This window comes from Colobus angolensis, unplaced genomic scaffold (assembly GCF_000951035.1).
Source record: "Colobus angolensis palliatus isolate OR3802 unplaced genomic scaffold, Cang.pa_1.0 Scaffold1, whole genome shotgun sequence".
Lineage (NCBI taxonomy): Eukaryota > Metazoa > Chordata > Mammalia > Primates > Cercopithecidae > Colobus > Colobus angolensis.
This window is the reverse complement of record NW_012110918.1, coordinates 11,538,175-11,551,597: the sequence shown is the minus strand read 5'-3', so window position 1 is coordinate 11,551,597 and position 13,423 is coordinate 11,538,175. Positions and strand designations below refer to the sequence as shown.

General features: G+C 45.0%; 1 protein-coding gene across 3 annotated transcripts in view; it reads right to left on the bottom strand.

The window, feature by feature from the left end:
* SAP30BP (SAP30 binding protein) overlaps window positions 1-13,423 on the bottom strand; it is a 42,115-nt gene that overhangs the window by 25,314 nt on the left and 3,378 nt on the right. For 2 of the 3 annotated variants that reach the window (XM_011945977.1, XM_011945904.1), the window contains exon 3: window positions 11,147-11,194. The exons of the other annotated variant lie outside the window; for it this stretch is intronic. In XM_011945977.1, coding sequence (XP_011801367.1) covers window positions 11,147-11,194 — 48 coding nt within the window. The remainder of the gene's footprint in view (window positions 1-11,146; window positions 11,195-13,423) is intronic. 3 annotated transcript variants of the gene reach the window in all.

Here is a 13,423-nt window from a genome sequence, read left to right as displayed (position 1 = left end):
GCAGTGAGCTGAGATCTGGCCACTGCACTCCAGCCTGAGAGACAGAGCGAGACTCCGTCTCAAAAAAAAAACTCCGTCTCAAAAAAAAAAAAAAAGTTGTACGGTTAGCATCATGGGATTAGGTGATTTTTATCCTTTCGCAACATATTCAATCTTGCTACAATAATTTGACAAAAATAAAAATAAACACAAATTGTATTTTTATAAAAATGTAACTCTGTCCATTAAAAACAAAGTCCAAGCTTAAGCTCTGAGAGCGCCAGTTTGCTCTTCTGTTGGGCAGAGTAATTCTCAGTTCTCAGGTCTCTCCAGCAGTGCATCAACAAAGGCACACAAACAACCTGTTTGCAATGCTGCAAAAGCACTCGGGACTCCTATCTCATACCACATCACATACCCTCCTAAACATCCTTCAATATCAGGAGGAATGCAACCCTTTGCTGCTTGTTTATGAAAAGCAACAGCATCTTCCTTTCAGATCCCAGAGTCCTGGAAGGGCAGCAAATACACCAGGAGCCCAGATGGGAAACACTTGTGCTCTGCAGCTACCCTGCAGAAGCTGCCCATGTTCTGGAGCCTGTGTTCAATAAAGAGAATATAAGATTTCAGCCTACAATGCTGCCTGCATGCAATTGCTGGCAGGCTCCTCAAAGTTCTTCCTATAATCAGCAGTCAACAACAAATTCCTGGGAGATTAGCCCCTCAGGCAGTTTTCAGATATCTGATTTTGGTACTTCAAAAGATCAGTAGTAATGCAAGGACAGTGGGAAAGAGTGGAGAGGAGAGTGGGTGAGGGAATTACCGAGTCAGCTCTGCCCAAAACAAATCCTCGTCTAGACTGTGAGTCAGTAACTCCAGTCAACTGGGAGACCTGGTCTTCTTCAGGGTGGATGTGAACAGCCACTGAGGCAGAGAACCACTCACCCGGCCCAGCCTCCAGAGAAGGCTAAGTGAGGACTTATCAAAGCCCCAATCTCGCCGGGCGCGGTGACTCAAGCCTGTAATCCCAGCACTTTGGGAGGCCGAGACGGGCGGATCACGAGGTCAGGAGATCGAGACCATCCTGGCTAACATGGTGAAACCCCGTCTCTACTAAAAATACAAAAACTAGCCGGGTGAGGTGGCGGGCGCCTATAGTCCCAGCTACTCGGGAGGCTGAGGCAGGAGAATGGCGTGAACCCGGGAGGCGGAGCTTGCAGTGAGCTGAGATCCGGCCACTGCACTCCAGTCCGGGCGACAGAGCGAGACTCCGCCTCAAAAAAAAAAAAAAAGCCCCAATCTGGAAGTCTAAGACAATCTGCTGCCACAGTTCCCAAACTATTACCTGGGGTAACCCAGCAAACTCACAAAGGTGCCACAGAATATTTAACAAAACTGTTACAGGAAACACAGCCTTACTCCACATGTCCCATACCACACACACACTTACATATATTTTTTTAAGCAGCTACTGAATTGTGAGGACAGTAATACTTATTGTCAGAAGCTAATGATGTAAGAAACAGAACCATTTGTTAGGCATTTTTTTTTTTCTTTTTTTTTCAGACAGGGTCTTGGTCTGCCACCCAGGCTGGAGTGCAGTGATGCAGATCTCGGCTCACGGCAACCTCCGCCTCCCAGGACCAAATGATCCTCCCATCTCAACCTCCCAAGTAGCTGGGACTACAGGCACATACCACCATGCCTAGCTAACTTTTGTAGTTTTTGTAGAGACGGGTTTCACCATGTTGCCCAGGCTGGTCTCAAACTCCTGTGCTCAAGCAATTCTCCTGCCTCAGGTATCCCCAAGTGCTGGGATTACAGGTGTAAGCTCAGCCGTCAGGCATTTCTTCTGGTTCTGGAGGTCTGTGAAAACTATGGAGATACAAAGGGCAGTGAGCCAAGAAACTGTGGCACCTTCTGACCTACAGGATGAGGGCATATAATCGGACTTAGTTACACTGCAAAGGCCAAGCACTGCTAACAAGTGCACTGTATACTGTGAAAAGCATCTTCATGTACATTCTCTCACGCCGCAGTCATCACCACCTTGTAAAGCGGGTCTCACGGCCCTCACTGCCCAGATGGAGCCGAGTGAAGCTTAAGTTACAGGCCTGTGGTTCCACAGCCAGAGGCCAGGGCACAACCCAGGTCTTCGGACCACGAGTCCACCAGACCAGCTCTAAGTTGTTTGTGAACTCCACATTTTAGTACTACTTTAGGGATCTAAGAATTTTAAAAATGTCTTCTTTTAACTGGGGTTATACACGCCTTTAAAAAAAATGCCAGAATAATTCCCCCCCAACCCCCACCTGATGCCACCTCCTTGACCCAGAAAACGGAACTTTGTTTTTACAGATGTGCGCTCCTGGGCCGGGAGGATTCTTTTCCTAGATCAGCACCTCAGGGAGGCCGGCGATCCCAGTTCCTCCCAGTTAGCTGGCAATAGGCTGCTCCATCTTTCTTGCTCCAGGCCCTCAATCCCCATGTTTGTTTTCAACGGAAGGGTGTGTCAGGGACAGTGAGTGAGTGGAAACAGCTTCATCCACAGGAACTGTAGGAGTGGAGAAAAAAATAAACAAGGGAAACCGTCCAGGGCAACCGAGGTAAAAATGGACAAAGGAGAGTGGCGAAAGGGATGCTCGGGTGCCAAAGGTAAACAGGGGGAGGAAGCACTTCAGCCATCAGGCAGGCACACCTTTCCCGGAGTGAGGTGCTGGCCCCAAGACTGTCACTTCTGCTCTTTTTCCAGAACAGCAGTGCCACCTCCTGTTAATTTGCTGCTCACAGAAAAGGTAAAACCAGAAACTTGAAGTTAGAGACTAAAAAATAATGGAACAGAAGTACCAAAGCTTGTTTCCTATGCAACGCCCAGCCTCCTTCTCCAATCTCCTGTTCACTAGTTTGGGGCAAACTCAGCACCTGCAGAGCCCAATCCCTGTTGCTCCAACCTAAACGATAGGACCAAAGGCTCCCTGCACAGGTGGGCCAGGTTAGTTCTTTTTTTTTTTTTGAGGCGGAGTCTCGCTCTGTCGCCCAGACTGGAGTGCAGTGGCCGGATCTCAGCTCACTGCAAGCTCTGCCTCCCGGGTTCACGCCATTCTCCTGCCTCAGCCTCCCAAGTGGCTGGGACTACAGGCGCCCGCCACCTCGCCCGGCTAGTTTTTTTGTATTTTTAGTACAGACGGGGTTTCACCGGGTTAGCCAGGATAGTCTCAATCTTCTGGCCTCGTGATCTGCCCATCTCAGCCTCCCAAAGTGCAGGGATTACAGGCATGAGCCACTGCACTGGCCCAGTCTGTGCATATTTTAAAGTCATCAGATTATAATCAAGTCAGAGAATACTCAACTTTGCTTATGCATAATGCCCAAGTCCTTTCCTAGGGGGTTCCCAGGGAACTCCTTGGCGTTTAATCCAATCTCTACCCACGCATTTCTTTTATGATGTTGATGACAAGTCATTTCTTAAAACTTGCCTGAGGTGGGTGGATCACGAGGTCAGGAGATCAGGACCATCCTGGCTAACACGGTGAAACCCCGTCTCTACTAAAAATACAAAAAATTAGCCAGGCATGGTGGCGGGTGCCTGTAGTCCCAGCTAGTAGGGAGGCTGAGGCAGGAGAATGGCATGAACCCGGGAGGCGGAGCTTGCAGTGAGCCAAGATCATGGCACTGCACTCCAGCCTGGACGACAGAGTGAGACTCCGTCCCAAACAACAACAACAACAAAAAAAACCCACAAAAAACTTCCCTGAAAAACCTCTAGAGACAGGGAGCTCACTACCTTATGAAACAGCTCAACCACTTTTGGCCAGAGATCACAAAAGGTCCTGTTATGTGAAGGTAAACTGGAATTCTACGCGCAGCTTCCAGTCTGCCTCAGGCTGCCTTAGCCTTTCCCTCAGCAGACCTTCAGACACCAGAGCGCAACCCCGGCTCTTCCCAAGTCTTCTCTCTTCCAGCTCTACCTTTTCCTCAGGTGATGTGCTTTTGAGTCCCCTCATCTTTATGACTGCTCTTCTCTGAGTGCACTCCAGTTTAAAACATGGAATCTGCTCTTCCAAAACAGGCCGACAACATGGTGTGACCACCCTGGGAAGTGTGCACAGGAGGAACTGGAAACGATGGTCAGTTCAGCCAATGCTACTAAACAAAGACACTCCAGACATATTGAGCTGAGTGCAGCCAGCCCGCTGGATCCGTGGTTTCGAATCCATGGCCAAAACTCACCTCCAGTTGAAAGAGTGTGTGTGTGTGTGTGTGTGTGTGTGTGTGTAATCGTGCGTGCATGTGTGTGTAATCGCGTCTGTGCTGACCATGTCAGACTTTTTTGCTTGTGTCATTATTCCCTAAACAACACAGTCTAACAACTAGTTACAAAACAGTTACATTTTATCAAGTAGTATAAGATGATTTAAAGTATACAGAAGGATTCCCAAGGCTAAATGCAAATACTACACCATTTTATACCAGAGACTTGAGCATCTGGCGGGGGGGTCCACAGATAGCGAGGGACAGCTGCGTTTTACTTTTACTTAGTTGAACCTTGTAAAATCAATGAGACAGATTTTATGATGATTATTTTCCTGATGAGAAAAACTGAGGTTAAGGGACTTCCCCAAGAAAACCCTGGTGTCATTCCAGAGTTTGAACTCCTCCCCACTATGCCAGGGCTGAATCATCTCACTCTGAATACTAACCCATCCTCAAAATGGCTCAAGACCCCATAAGGCTAACAACTTAACAGACATTTTCAGAGCAATAAAAACAGTTCTCAAACAACTATTGAATCACTGACCCATGATTTCCGTTTTAGAATAATAGTAGTTTTTCTAAGGGGTCTGCAAAGTCAAAACTGTTTTAAGTCATTATTTTGTCTTTTTCATCGTGTTGACATTTGCACAAGCAATGGTGGGTAAACCGCTAAACTTTAGAACAAATTGAGGCAGCAGTACTAAACTGTAGCCGTAGTCATTACATGCTCAGTTGATTTAAAAAAAACGGCTGGGTGCAATCCCATGGGATTCCCATGCCTGTAATCCCATCACTTTGAGAGGCTGAGGTGGGCACATCACTTGAGGCCAGGAGTTCCAGACCAGTCTCACCAACATGGTGAAACCCCAACTCTACAAAAAAACAAAATACAAAAATTAGCCAGGCATGGTGGTGCATGACTGTAATCCCAGCTACTCGGGAGGTTGAGGCAGGAGAATCGCTGGGAGGTGAAGGTTGCAGTGGGCTGAGATTGCACCATTGCACTCCAGCATGGGCAACAAAGCGAGACTTAGTTTCAAAAAAAAAAAGCCAGTTTCACTTAAGAACTGTCTGCCATAGGCCGGGCGTGGTGGCTCACGACGTCTGTAATCCCAGCACTTTGGGAGGCTGAGGAGGGCGGATCACGAGGTCAGGAGTTCGAGACCAGCATGGCCAACATGGTGAAACCCTGTCTCTACTAAAAAGACAAAAATGAGCCAGCCACGGTGGCGCGTGCCTGTAGTCCCAGCTACTCAGGAAGCTGAGGCAGGAGAATCGCTTGAACCTGGAAGGCAGAGGTTGCAGCGAACCGAGATTGTGCCACTGCACTTCAGCTTGGGCAAGAGAATGTCTCAAAAAAAAAAAAAAAAGTTCTGCCAGAACAGTAAAAATGATTAGTTTTCTGACATCTTGACATTGGAAAATACATCTCCTTAATATTTTGGGCACTGACATGAGAGGCATGCATAAATACTTCTGAGGCATAACAAAGTCAGATAAATGTCTCAGGGAAAAGTACACACAGCAACGCCCCCTTATCCCTGGGTTATACGTTCCAAGACTCCCAGTAGATGCCTGGAACCTCTGATAGTACTGAGCCCTACACATACTATGTTTTTTCCCTATACATACGTATCTATGATAAAGTTTAATTTATAAACTAGTAAGAGATTAACAACAATAATTAGAAAGATATACTGTAATAAAAGCTACGTGAATGTGAATTCTCTCTCAAAATAGCTTACTGCATGTAATATTTTCAGACTGCAGCTGACCTCAGGTTACTGAAGCCACGGAAAAGGATGGACTACCGTTTGTGATGATTTCAGTTACCAGTTGAACTGGCATTTTTCTTCAGGAAACACCATTTATATTTGAAAGAATGACAAACTAGTTATCTAGACTTGGTTATTTGGCAGACATTTTCTCAAGACGAAAGCCTGTTATTTCAAGGAAAGCTCTGATAGTACATATTGAAAATGATAAAACTCAAGTTTTCAAACAAAAATTATTAGAAACACATTATCTTGAAAAATGTGTGGCCGGGTACGATGGCTCACACCTGTAATCCCAGCACTTTGGGAGGCCGAGGCGGGTGGATCACCTGAGGTCAGGAGATCGAGATCATCCTGGCTAACACAGTGAAATCCCGTCTCTACCAAAAAAAAAAAAAAAAATTAGCTGGGTGCGGTGGCGGGCGCCTATAGTCCCAGCTGCTAGGGAGGCTGAGGCAGGAAAATGGTGCGAACCTAGGAGGCGGAGCTTGCAGTGAGCCGAGATCACGCCACTGCACTCTAGCCTGGGCGACAGAGCGAGACTCCGTCTCAAAAGAAAATTAAAAAAAAAAGAAAAATGTGTTGCTCCTTATTGTGGGCTTGCTAAAAGGTTTCTAACATTTAATGATTTTCCGATGAGATCAGTTACGTCACTAAAAAATGCTACTTTTTTGATACCACAGAACAAAACGTGTCAACATTAAGATCTGTATAACTCAGTAAACCATCCATTTTCAAATCACCAGTGCCTGAAGATATAAAATCATGTATGGGTAAAAGACCCATTCAAAGGGCAAGACAGACCAGTGGATTTTAGGGAAGCAGAATACAAAGGTCACTGGTAAGGGTTCACATTCCATGATGTAACTAATCTTTCAAGGAAACTATCACCTGTTGAGTTCTGATAAAGTATCAAAGAAGAATACCTATAACGACCTGAATGTAAAAGCATTTATACATACCCAGTCATATTCTATTAAGCCAGACATTAAAGATTTGTAAAATGGTGACACAGTGCCACTCTTTGCATTAACATTTTTTGGGAAATACTTAGTTTTTCTAAAAATGTTATTTATGTTAATACGTAATAGGTTTGTTTGAGACAAGGTCTCAGTCTGTCACCCAGGCTGGAGTGCAGTGACAAGATCACAGCTCACTGCAACCTCTACCTCCCAGGCTCAAGTGATCCTCCCACCTCAGCCTCTTGAGTAGCTGGGACGACAGGCATGCGCCGCCACACCCGGCTAATTTTTGCATTTTTTATAGAGATGCGGTTTTATCACGTTGCCCAGGTTGGTCTCAAACTCCTGGGCTCAACCAATCTGCCTACCTCGGCCTCCCAAAGTGCTGCAATTACAGGCACGAGTCACTGTGGCCGGCCTGGGTTTCAAATTATTTATTTGAAAATAAATAATTTAAAATTTTCTCAGTTTTAACTTATAAAATAGTAAACATCAATAGATAAAACCAAAATGAACAAAAACTCTGACATCTTCAATTTTTAATTGTGTAATGTTTTGAGAACTACTGAAAAAAAATGAAAAGATCTTAAAAAACCAAAGTAGAGGCCGGGCGTGTTGGCTCACGCCTGTAATCTCAGCACTTTGTGCGGCTGAGGTGGGCAGATAATGAAGTCAGGAGATCAAGACCATCCTGGCCAACATGGCGAAACCCCGTCTCTACTAAAAATACAAAAATTAGCTGGGCGACATGGCATGTATCTGTAATCCCAGCTACTCAGGAGGCTGAGGCAGGAGAATCGCTTGAACCTGGGAGGTGGAGGTTGTAGTGAGACAAGATTGCGCCACTGCACTCCAGCCTGGGCAACAAGAGCGAAACTCCTACTCAAAAACAAAACAAAAAACCCAACAAAAAACCAAAGTAGAAAGGAGAATGCCATCTAGTGGAGACGACAATTATGACAGTAATCTAATTGTTAAAATAAACGACACTTCTAACGAAGATCCACACTTGTAACATATTCTATTGTTAGAAACTTCGTATGTTCATGGGCACTAGGCCTGGTGGCTCACACCTGTAATCCCAGCACTTTGGGAAGCCAATGTCAGCAGACTGCTTGAGCCCAGGAGTTCAAGACCAGCCGGGGCAACATGGCAAAACCCTTTCTCTACAAAAAATAAAAAAAATTGCCAGGTGTGATGGCACACACCTGTAGTCCCAGCTGTTTGGGAGGCTGAGGTGGGAGGATTAATTGAGCCTGGCAGGTTGTGGCCGCAGTAAGCTATGATGGCACCACCGCACTCTAGCCTAGGTGACAGAGTGAGACTCCATCTGAAAAAACAAACAAAAAACCCAAAAAACTTCACATGCTTAAAGCAGAATGTTCAAAATTAAGAGTTTTTAATGTAAAAAATATTGTTACACATCAATTTTTAAAAATGTGGGCTGGGCACCGTGGCTCATGCCTGTAATCCCAGCACTTTGGGAGGCTGAGGCAGGCCTATCACTTGAGGCCATGAGTTCAAGACCAGCGTGGCCAACATGGTGAAACCCTGTCTCTATTAAAAATACAAAAAATTAGCTGGGTGTGGCAGCTCACACCTGTAATCCCAGCTACTCAGGAAGCTGAGATAGAAGAATCACTTGAACCCAGGAGGCGGAGGCTACAGTGAGCGGAGATCACACCATGCACTCCAGCCTGAGCGACAGAGCAAGACTGTCTCAAAAAAATAAATAAATAAAATAAATAAAAATAAAATGTAAATGTGCCAGAGAGCTCTGGATTTCAGGTATATGCTATGTGGAAGACAGTCTGAGGCCAGCTCAAGCAGAAAGATGACAGGGCCAGGACTAAGATAAGAGTATCACAGAAGATTCATGCTGGGGATCATTTGTAGTCCTTGGAGAAGACAAGAGGACTCCTAAAGGCCTGGCAGCCACTGGGGATTGGAGAACATTGAAGCTGGCAAGCTCTATCTAAATCCTTTTCCATCACCCTCCGAAAGAACTAAATCAAGTGACTTTGAGGGTTGGATTTTGTGTTCTGATTTCTGAGGGCTCCTCAAGAGGAATGGAAATTATTCCATGAACACTTTTCATTCCACAGTAAGACTTGAAATGCACAGGAGTGAATGAGGAACAGCGAAGCACATCAGTCAGGGAGCAGGCAGGAACGACAGGGCTGTCAGCCATGATGTGGGGCTGAGAAGGGAAGCCTAAGCACAAAAGGTATTTCCACAATCTTCCCAGCTTCACCTTTTCTGGGTCCCTCCCACCTCGTTCTTTAGTGACTGCTACCAGACAGTAGTCAAGTCTGTTTTGTTTTTCATGTGGCCCTTACCTTGACTCACAAAGCCATGTTATTTCCCCAAGGATCTGATGCCTGTATCAGAGGATTTTAGAAGGGGTGACCGTTAAGTGTATGTACCCTTCTCTCCAGCCAACTTCCCCAGGAGGCCTTCCAGCTCTAAGAAAAAGATGCAACTGTACCCAGAAAGACTCTAGGACCCACATCCTCCTTTCCCTCCACAACTGAAACCCAAACACTTAATGGCTCCCTGAACATGTTTTCCATGCAGGCTCCAAGTCCTATATACCCTAAATATTAGGACAGATAAGACTATCACTACTGTTTTCGTTCTGAAAGCCCGAGCAGAGCTGTGACTGACTTTGAACTATGGGTCCATGGGTCTGCCCATACCATCTTGCCAGTTCTCAGGCAGGGCGAGTTCTTTGGCCTGGGTTTCAGGTTTTTCACTCAGCATAGAAAGTAGGTTGCATCTACAGTTTTCAGGGGTTTTTTTTTCCCCTCCTGCATGCTCGTGCCAAAACTTTCTTTCTTGGTAAAACACACTCTTACCTTTCTCACTCACAACCTGTCATGATTTTAGTGGCTACACACAGTTCTATCCAGTAACATAATCAGCTCAAATACGGAATAGCTCACCCTATATTTTCAAGTATATTACTGTTTTAGATTATAATTGGGCATACATCTCCTAAATTTTATTAGGTTATCTTGAAAGTTACAGCTGGTTTCCAAGCAGTTTTTTGTTTTTTGTTTTTTTTTGAGACAGATTCTTATTCTGTTGCCCAGGTTGGAGTGCATTGGCAGATCTTGGCTCACTGCAACCTCTGCCTCCCGGGTTCAAGTAATTATCCTGCCTCAGCTTCCCCAGTAGCTAGGATCACAGGTGCGCATCACCCACCAGTCTCACCAGTTAATTTTTGTATTTTTAGTAGAGAACGGGTTTCGCCATACTGGCTAGGCTGGTCTTGAACTCCTGACCTCAAGTGATCCGCCCACCTCAGCCTCCCAAAGTGCTGGGATTACAGGCGTGAGCCACCACACCCGGCCTCGAAGCAGTTTTTAACTGCAACACATGGTCCTTATTCCCCGGAGGTCTAGAGTGATAGAATTAAGTCTTTTTCTTTGGGGGCACGGGCGGGGGAGATGTTTTTCCTCATAAAGAAATGACTCTTTAACAAGTACACATTTCTAATGGCCAATGCACAGCACAGCAGCTTAACCAACACAAGGGTGTCTTAACGTTCACGACAGATCATTAAGGAATGTGATAGGAATTGCTACAAACTACTCTTGGCTGCTACTAGGATGGAACTATGAGAATAGTTATGTTGTTCTGAAAAAGACCATTCCGCACAGCTTGCCCAAAACTGGATGGACACACCCCCGGGAAAATGAGAATTAGACCCGCCATCCCCGAGAGCTGGAGAGAGGCCTCATTTTGGTCTGACCTTCTTATAGCCTGTTGTTCACTTCTAGATGACTAAAGAGAACCCAAAGCACGTGAGGCGGCCTTTACACCTTCCTGAGTCTAGAAACAGACTAATCCACCTGCAGGGCAGAGACACTTAAAGCCCCACCTGGGATGCAGAATGCAAGTGGGTTGTTGGACTCAGCCAAGCCTCTCGCCTTTCTCCTAGTCAGGAGATATGGCACAATCTGAAAGGCTGGAAATCCAATGTGTCTCAGGATTTGTTCATTCCCGAGTCGTCTCCAGGTTCTTTCTTTATAGTTTATTTTATCCCAGAAAATGTCCACACAGTTGCACAGTTTGTCAGTGGGACAGATCTTGACCAGACATACGAACTGAGCCATAATGTTCAAACGCCTTGTTTGCATCCAGCCACCCACCGCAGCCAACACCAAATACCTTTGGGTCATCAGCCTCAGGTTTTTCAGTCTCTGAATCGTCATCTTCCTACAAGACAAAGAATTTAGAGGATTAAGCTTAAAGGAGCGGGCCTGAGGAGTCTCACATGCATAACTAGAGGCTGCAGCAAACAGCCCATTTACCCAGCTGGGGTCATCCCACCAAGAATCCCTCCCCTACCATATAACTCAGAACCAGAGAAAAATAAGGGGAAAAAGAGATATTCTGGGGGGGAAAAAAAACCAAAAAAGCATCAGCAGCTCAAAGTCAAGTTACTCTAGTGGTGAGACAGTCCACATCAATGAAGATGCCCAAGTTAAAAATCACATACATAAAAATGGAGAAAGATTGCAATATGTTTCAGGAAAGAGTAAGATCAGGCCACACAATAAAACAGGCATCATGTTTCCACTGAAATATCAGTTATTTCAAACCAGGATTATGAGCCTTCTTTTTCTTATACATATGTACATCAGACTCAGACCTACTGTAACACTGTTCAACACCAAGTGCCAAGGCTTACACACAGCTATATCACAGCACAACCAGCATTTGCACTAACATCAACACAGGAAGGTAGGCATCAAATGACCAGAGCAAGTGACCTGGGAAAGGCAGGACTAAAGGGCAATGCCCAACCTTTCAGGAGTCCCAGTTGAGTGGGCTCTGCCTCCACCCAAGTGCTCCCAGAACTGCCAAAGACCCATTCTACCCAGTCCTGTTCCTTATCCAAATGAGGTCAGCCTGACACAAAGGATCACACATGGTAAGACATTCTCCAAAGTGAGCCCGCCATTCCACTGAACACTAACGCTGATGCTATGAAGGTCAAAGGTCAGGAGCAGATGTTGGACCAGCTACCTTATTAGCTGGCTAAATCCATGTCACCTTCACTACCCAGAACACTCCCAATGCACAGAAACCTTTAACTAAATACCCAGGAAAAAATGGTTTCATTTGAAACTGCTATTTTCAACAAAGCTACACTTCAGCCCAAATGTTACAGAGCACTCCATATATTAATATAAATACCACTCGAGATTTGAACAAACTAGACTGATGATTTGGAGACTTAACTGTCCTGTAAGGTGCCAGTGAGTCCAAGGCTTTAAATGCAATCTCCATAATCTCCTTAAAATTAAATCAGTCATTCCAAATAAACAGAGATGGAGCTCAAATACAATACAATCACATTTCAGAAACTCTACAATAAGAGCTGATGAGAGGATTTTACTAAAATATGAAATGAAGCTTAAACATGATGAAAATTCTAAGCAAAGCAAATATGAAACACTTCAAAAACACATTATGCAAATGTACTAAAGAGTTATGAATATTAAGCCAGAATGTGTGTACTTCAGAAAAGTCAGAAAACAACTTGCAAAACTTTTCTGAATAATTTCAGTCAACTCTGAATTATCAGTATTAATGGATGGGGCTAAAGGCATAAAAATATCTCCCAAAATGCATAATGTACAAAATGCATTTCTGTTTGTTGTGGAAATAATTTTTTTTTTTTTGAGATAGAGTCTGGCTCTGTCATCCAGGCTGGAGTGCAATGGCGTGATCTCGGCTGACTGCAACCTCCGCCTCCTGGGTTCAAGCTATTCTCCTGCCTCAGCCTCCCGAGTAGCTGGGACTACAGGTGCACACCACCATGCCCAGCTAATTTTTGTATTTTTAGTAGAGACGGGGTTTCACCATGTTGGCCAGGATGGTCTTGATCTCCTGACCTCATGATCTGCCCACCTCAGCCTCCCAAAGTGCTGGGATTACAGGTGTGAGTCACCCTGCTTGGCTGGAATGAATTTTAATGCTAACATTTACATACCAACATGTAACAAAAAATTCAAACAAATAATATATTTTCAGTGTTTCAATTAAAACTGTTGCTAAGTAGTCAGATTCGACATCGAGACTCAACTCTGCGTGTCTCGTGCTAAGAACCAGTCTCAATTTCTCTGCGTTTTCTGCAAACTTAAATTCTGACTCATGCTGCTCAGGTGATTATGTGTCTAAAACCTTTCTTGTTAATAATAGCACAGATTCTCCTTTCTCCAGCACCTACTGAATTTCAGGCAAGATTTGTGATCAAGATCTAAGGGCATCATAATAAAAAGTGCCGAGTAAAATGTCAAGAAAGAAAAAGGTCAGAGCCAGGCGCGGTGGCTCAAGCCTGTAATCCCAGCACTTTGGGAGGCCGAGACGGGCGGATCACGAGGTCAGCAGATCGAGACCATCCTGGCTAACACGATGAAACCCCGTCTCTACTACAAA